The sequence below is a fragment of the Nematolebias whitei genome, chromosome 19 (assembly GCF_014905685.2).
Source record: "Nematolebias whitei isolate Nwh7 chromosome 19, NemWhi1, whole genome shotgun sequence".
Taxonomy (NCBI): Eukaryota; Metazoa; Chordata; class Actinopteri; order Cyprinodontiformes; family Rivulidae; genus Nematolebias; species Nematolebias whitei.
This window is the reverse complement of record NC_056516.1, coordinates 13588798-13595881: the sequence shown is the minus strand read 5'-3', so window position 1 is coordinate 13595881 and position 7084 is coordinate 13588798. Positions and strand designations below refer to the sequence as shown.

Here is a 7084-nt window from a genome sequence, read left to right as displayed (position 1 = left end):
TAACAAGACCATGCTGCTAACAGTACCATGCTGCTAACAAGACCATGTTGCTAACAGTACTATGTTGCTAAAAGAACCTCTGCCAACAGAACCACTTTGCTAATAGGACCCTGCTGCTGTAGATGTATTTCACATTTCACTTTTGGTGCCTTGTTTTGTATTTTTGTTTCTTGCTTTCATATTTCTTGTTGCTGTTTTGGTGAGTCGAGACGGTTCTTCTTGTCCTGAGCATTTCATTGCTCTGTTGACCTTGTGTTGCTCTGTCTGCATCTGACAAATAAACCTAACCTAACCAAATCTAAACCAGTCTATCAGACTCAAACTCCAACACACCAAAGGAAATGTGTGCAGAGTTCAGAGACAGAACAGTTTCAACGCACAGACCTGAGGACTACAGACACATTTCTGCTGGACTGAAGGTTCATCTCAGCTCAGAGGCCTCCATAGTTTTTTAAAAAGGGATGTTTGGTGCATCCAGGACTCTTAAGAAATGGTCACACTGAGCATTTGAGGAAGAAAAACCTGATCCCGGTCCTTCTGTCTGAGCTTCAGAGATCCAGTGTGGAGCTGGGACCATGTTCCTGAAGGACAACCAGAACTGCAGGTCTCCACTGATCGAATAAAGCATAAAGTTATTTAAAGACCATTACCCTCTCAAGCAGACTCATTTCCTGGAAATCTGGACTGGTGTTGGCCAGCCGCTGCAGCGTGTGCGTTAGGTCGAAGTCCGTGCAGAAGTAGAATCCATCTGTGGTCAGCACGTTGCTAATCATGGACAGGAAGGTCTTATTCTCCTGGGACTAGAAAAAACAAACAGGGCATGTCTTTTATTTTTTTTAATCAAGGTCTTCACTGAGACTGTGTGTAGTTACTGTTCAACAATTCTGGATCTGTGCTGGATGTTCGGTTTCATGATGCACCAAATGTTTTCAGTTAATGAGAGGTGAGGACTGCAGGCAGGTCAGCTCAGAACTCGGACTCTGCTGTCTCTGCGGTTGGAGGTTTAGCAATGTCTTGCTGAAATGTGCAAGGCCTTCCCTGAAAAATACGTCTGGATGGGAGCAGAAAGCCTGAAGGTATTTTTCTGCATTGATGGAGCCTTTCCAAATGTGAAAGTTGCCCAAATCATTGGCACTAATGCATCCCCATACCATCAGAGAGGCAGGCTTTTGAATTGTGTGCCAATATCAAGCCTGATGGTTCCACTCCTCTTTAGTATTGTATAGTCTTTAGATCACTGAACAGTTCTGGACTTTGCCTCAGTCCATGTCAATGAGCTTATGTCCAGGTCCACAGAAGACGGCATGCGGATCTGGATGTGTTCAAATTTAGCTTCTTCTTTGCCTGATGGAGCTTTAAGCAGCATTTGTGGACAAATTAATACATTCTGTTCTAATTTATATTGTACATAACTTTTTCAGGAGTTGTACATCATGATCTTCCTCAGGTGTGTGATGACCAGAGCCTGACTGATATATCGGCAGTGCTGATGTTTTAGGCCGATACAGGCGTTTGGGGACATATCGTATCTGTGATATTTGTCCCATTGTACACCAATATAAACACTGGGAACAAGCTGTGTCCTTACTGGCAAAAGGTGTAATTGTACAACGTATGGCCATTCACTTGAACTTTCACATTCAGCACAGCTGAAGCAGCGAGCAATACAGTGCAGCACAATTTGCTGAACAGAGCATGGGAAGTTTATTTAAAATGAACTGTAAATTAAATAAAAATCAACAAAAATAAATTCTCTTCGATCCTCCAACCCGCTTGTCATTAGCTACATGCCTCTCAAGTCAGCAAGCTAACGTTTAGATAACCTAGCATAGGCTATTGCCTTGTAAAACTGTATCCAGAACAATCAATTTAACGTAGAGGTAAAATATATCAGTGTTAGTAGTTATCTTTGTTGTCCTCGATGAAATGCATTGTTTGGCTGAAATCTTTACTCGTCTGCAAAAATAAAAAAATAAATAAACACTGCTGTGGTCAGTACTAATTAGACCTTCACTGTACGCGACTGACTGTTCAAACAATGAACAGGGAAGGAGTTTCTTCGTTTAATTTATAGTTTTCTAACAAACTTGATAACTTGTTGGTGAATAGTGGGGGATAGAAAATGTGAACGCATGTTAGAAAGACTAGTCCAAGACTTCAAGTGTTAAAACAGGTTTAAAAGTAGCTGCTTACTTAGATTCTTGGAGGTGGACAAAGTAAAAATAAATTCAGCCATTGTATCAGTTATTGGCTTTAGTCTTCCCCTCCAAATACTGGTATCAGCAATAGCCAAAATTTCTATATCGGTCAGGCTCTGATGATGACCCTCGATCCCCAACTTTTAGTGTTCCTTGGTTCAGGACTTTGCTCACCTGGATCTCTGACAGATGCAGAACCGTCTTCTTGTAAGAGATAGCATCAAAGTCCACAGCCTTCCACACAGAGTGGCCCAGGAGGCTGCCCACGTTCCTCTTCCTGGTGATGACAATCAGGTACATCCCTGCATGGCGTACGACGTCAATCACAACTCATCGCACCAAACCAGGTTAAATATGTATTGAACAGAATCATGACAGCAGTTAGTACGTACCTGCCACCAGGCGAATAGTTCCCATGATACCACAAATGGGCCTGGTAACTGCTGACGTAGGAATATCCTTTCTACCTGTGAAAGGACCAAAAACAATGAATGGTCTTGTCCGTCTGGTTGTCCATCCATCTATCCATCCATTATCTTCTGCTTGTTCTGAACTCAGGTCGTGGTGACAGCAGCTTGAGCAGGGAGGCCCAGACATCTCTTTCCACAGCCACCTCTTACAGATCTTATGGGGGAGACTCTTAAGGCATTTCAAAGCCAACCAAGAGACATAGTCTCTCCAGCATGTCCTGGGTCTTCCCCGGGATCTCCTCCCAGTCAGATATGCCTGAACCACCTCTCTAGGGAGGGGCCCAGGAAGCATCCTTACCAGATGCCCGAACCACCTTAACTGGCTCCTCCCAATGTGGAGGAGCAGCGGTTCTACTCTGAGTCTCTCCGGATAAATGAACTTCTCACTCTGTCTCTAAAGGAGAGTCCAGCTACCCTGTGGAGGAAACTCATTTCAACTTCCTGTATCCACGATCTCATTCTTTCAGTCACTACCCAGAGTTTGTGGCCATAGGTGAGGGTAGGAACGTAGACCGACCAATAAACAGAGAGCTTTGCCTTACAGCTCAGCTCCATCTTCACCACAACGAACCGGCACAAAGTCTGCAATACTGCAGCCACTGCACCAGTCCGTCTGTCAGTCTCACGCTCCACTCTTTCCTCACTCGTGAACAAAACCCCAAGATACTTGAACTCCTCCACTTGAAGCAGAACCGCACCCTCGACATGAAGAGAGCAATCCACCCTTTTCCGACTGAGAACCACGGTCTCAGATTGGGAGGTGCCGATTCTCATCCCAGCTGCTTCACACTCAGCTGCTAATCACTCCGGTGAGAGCTGAAGATCACGGCACGATGACACCAACAGGACCACACGATCTGCAAACAGCAGATATGGAACCCTGAGGCCACCAAACCGGACTCCCTCCGCCCTCTGGCTGCACCAAGAAATTCTGTCCATAAAAGTTATGAACAGAATCAGTGACATCAGGCAGCCCTGGCAGAGTCCAACTCCCACCCTGAAGAGGTCCGACTTGGCGGCAAGGCGAACCAAACTCTCGCACCGCTTGTATCCACTTTGACGGCAGCCGGCACCAGAAATGCTTCCCCTCACCACCGCTGCTGTTGGTACTTGTGAATAATGACAGAAGTCTACATGAAAACCTGAACATTCACACAAATCACTGAGATTTTATAGATGAAGTTGCATTTGGACAGCAGCAATCCACTTTGGTCTCTCAAAATTAAATCACTCCTCCAGAAAAGAAGCTATCTACAACAGGTAAGACAGTGCTTTTTATTAACCAATATGAAATGGCCAGAATATCCTTTACAGCACTGTTTTTAGGACCTGTTTCCAAGGCGTCAGTAAAACTTGGTTAAATGTCCCACCTGTCAGGATCATCTCGTTAGAGACCCTGTCAATTGCCAGCACAGCATCTGCTCCTTCATCACAGGCCTCGATGAAGAACTTCTCAGGGGTGGTGTGCCTGCGACAACAAAAGAAAACACCTGACCATTTATGATTACCAAGGTGTAACAGAGTATTTACCTGAGCTAAGTACGCAGTTATTCATCACCTAAATAAAAGCATGCACCACAACACTCTGAGGGAACAGAGCAAAGTTTAACAAGTCCACAGCTGTTGTAGTGTGGATGCTGAGTCAGAATGGATTTCCTGTTTTCTAGTTTCTTCTGTAAACTTCTTGCAAACAGAGACAGTGTGGTATGACGACAGTTTTATAACTTCTGTACTTTTTGAAAAAAATTTTTAATTTACAAAACATCTGCATAAAAATACAGCTTTTAGCTACAGGTTTGTTAATATTAGCTTTTAGCTACAATTTAGCTTATTTCGTCTTTTAATAACTTTTATTTTTTGCCAATAGCTATACTTATTATTACTTAATTATTATTACTTATATACTTATTATTAGCACTTTTTTCATTCATTCAGTCAACCTTTATTTAAACAGATACATCACATTGAGCCTCCAAGACTCATTTACAAGTGAGACCAGTTTGGACAGACAAAAACAGTGGTTAACTGGACACATGTAGGAGTTGGAGGCGAAAAACATTCCTATCAGACTTTTTTCTTGGCTGAGAAAAACCCCTAATATTGAAAAAACACTTTGCACAAACAAGCACATATTAACGTAGACATTCTGCAGAGCAGGAAGAAGGAAGAGACGAGACTTATTTTAGCTTTTACTACGGTTCTTTTAATTTTAGCTACACTTTTGTTTGAATAAACTGAAACAACTCAGTTAATACTTTCTTCAACACAAGTCTACTAACATCAGAATGTGCTTTATTATTATTGCTGCAACGGATTCTGAAAACTGCAGATACAGCCAGGATGTAAAAACTGAATCTGTGGGCCAGATGAACCGCTGGTGATCTGAACGCCCACCGTCGGTGGAGGGTTGGTGAACTTTGTAATGACGGAACATGTGGGTCTATTTCGTAATCATAGTATTCAGCACTAACATCAAGTGATTGTCATGCAGCCCCCAGTTTAGAGAGGCCTGTCACCTTAAAACAGCTCCAAACTTCAACATTTCATAACAGATCATCCAAAAGTATTTTTTATTATTATATTTTCCTTTTTCCACAACAAACCACGAAACCCAAACAGGACTCCAGTCAACCATCAGGTGAAAAGGAGGAACCCAGACCCAGACCAGTGGTCATTCCATATGTTGAGGGAGTATCAGAGAAACTGAGACGTTTATTTTCTAAACATAACGTCCCAGTGGCTTTTAAACCCCAAAATACATTACAGCAAAGACTGGTTCATCCCAAAGATCCAGTCCCCCGGCACAAACAGAATAATGTTGTGTATGCTGTTCAGTGTCAGGAGGGTGATCAGTCTTACATCGGGGAAACTAAACAGCCACTGGCCAAAAGGATGGACCAGCACAGAAGATCAACATCATCAGGCCAGGATTCTGAGGTCTACACTCATCTCCAGGCCAGCGGTCTTCAGGGATGAAGATGTTCACATCGTTGATATAGAGGAACGATTGTTTGAGAGGAGTGAAACTGACCATCATTAAACAGGAGTGGAGGTCTCTGTGTCCAACTGTCCCCCTCTTACAATGCTGTTATTGCTAGTATCACTCAGCCCCCTGTGAATAGCAAGCAGCCATCAGGGCACGAACAATCAGTGATTAGACTGACGGTCCTCCTTGATCATGTGAACAGCTAAATGTGGATGTCATCAACAAACTGGTTGATCCAACATGAGGTGTTATTTATAAGACTAGAGTTTATTGCAACTCCTCAAACTGAAGAAGTCTTTTGGATAAAAGATGAAACTTTTCAACAATTTTTTAAAACTTTTTTTTAAATCCGTCCAGAGGACCCGACTCAACTTTGTTAGATTTTTCTACCTGGATTACTGAGCATGCACGAGGATGCATTTCCTCTCGTGTTCGCACATACAAGTTTTGACCAAGACAGTTACAACTCCATCATTCCTCAACAAAAGATTATATCAGTCGAAAACTCTGGCAGGACCATAGGCACTGAGGAATGCTGAGCTTCTCATCTATTATTAAATTAATGTAGGCAGTAAATATGTAACTTTCTAAACTCTCTCTGGGGCAGATGCAAGTTCAGCAACAGTTTTAACCCTCCTGCTGCCCTTGGGTCTCCTGGGTCATTTTGGAGGGTTAAACTCCTGCAGGAGGAAAGGCCTCCTGCTGCTTGGTCCAGTGAAGTTTGTGGTCAGCAGCTGCAGGGACACACTGGTCTTGTTGGGTAATCCAGGCCAACACGGACAGAAACAGTTAAATTAGGGTCAGCCTAATTTAATCTCCACAAACTCGTCCCTGACCGTTTACTTTCCACCGGACGAGCTCATGGATTCATGTTCAAACTGGAGACAGGGCGGAGGACAACAGGTAAGACTGGGTGGCTCGCATTTTTAATAACGTCTAAGAACAAGGGTGTGACTGGAAAAGTACACACACGGCAGGTTTTACACAAGAGTTAAATGGACGTGAACTGCCGCCAAAGTTCGGCGTTACTTCCGTTCAGTAAAACCGCTGAGAGGTTGACATAAATTATAATAACGTCCCCCCTGCAGCGAGTACTGCACTCCGTCAACTGGACGACAAAACGGAGCATATAGTCGCTGTAAAAAAACGTCCAAACAAGTTTCCATAGCGCCAGCAGGGTTCAGGTGAAATGAATGGAAGTCGGCTGGTTCCTGTAACTTCAGCCGCAGCGTCACCGAACTTCTCGGGACCGCTGAGCTCCACAGGTTCTGCCTCCGAAGCAGCCAACAAACCAGAACGAACGATAAAAACGAAACGAGAATCGAAATTAAATGACAGCTACTCACAAATTGTATCTCTCATAGACCGTCGCCATTTTCCTTCCGTCTAGCTGACCCCAGTGACGTCAGCACAGCAACGCGCGCAGCTTC

The 7084-nt window shown here is 43.7% G+C and overlaps 1 protein-coding gene across 1 annotated transcript in view; it reads right to left on the bottom strand.

Moving 5' to 3' along the window:
• sacm1la (SAC1 like phosphatidylinositide phosphatase a) overlaps window positions 1–7078 on the bottom strand; it is a 25957-nt gene extending 18879 nt beyond the window's left edge. The window contains exons 1-5 of the mRNA XM_037693392.1: window positions 7001–7078; window positions 4039–4136; window positions 2591–2665; window positions 2373–2500; window positions 651–800 (exon numbers count right to left, since the gene is read on the bottom strand). Coding sequence (XP_037549320.1) covers window positions 651–800; window positions 2373–2500; window positions 2591–2665; window positions 4039–4136; window positions 7001–7029 — 480 coding nt within the window. The 5' untranslated portion in view covers window positions 7030–7078. The remainder of the gene's footprint in view (window positions 1–650; window positions 801–2372; window positions 2501–2590; window positions 2666–4038; window positions 4137–7000) is intronic.
• Window positions 7079–7084: the final 6 nt, after the last annotated feature.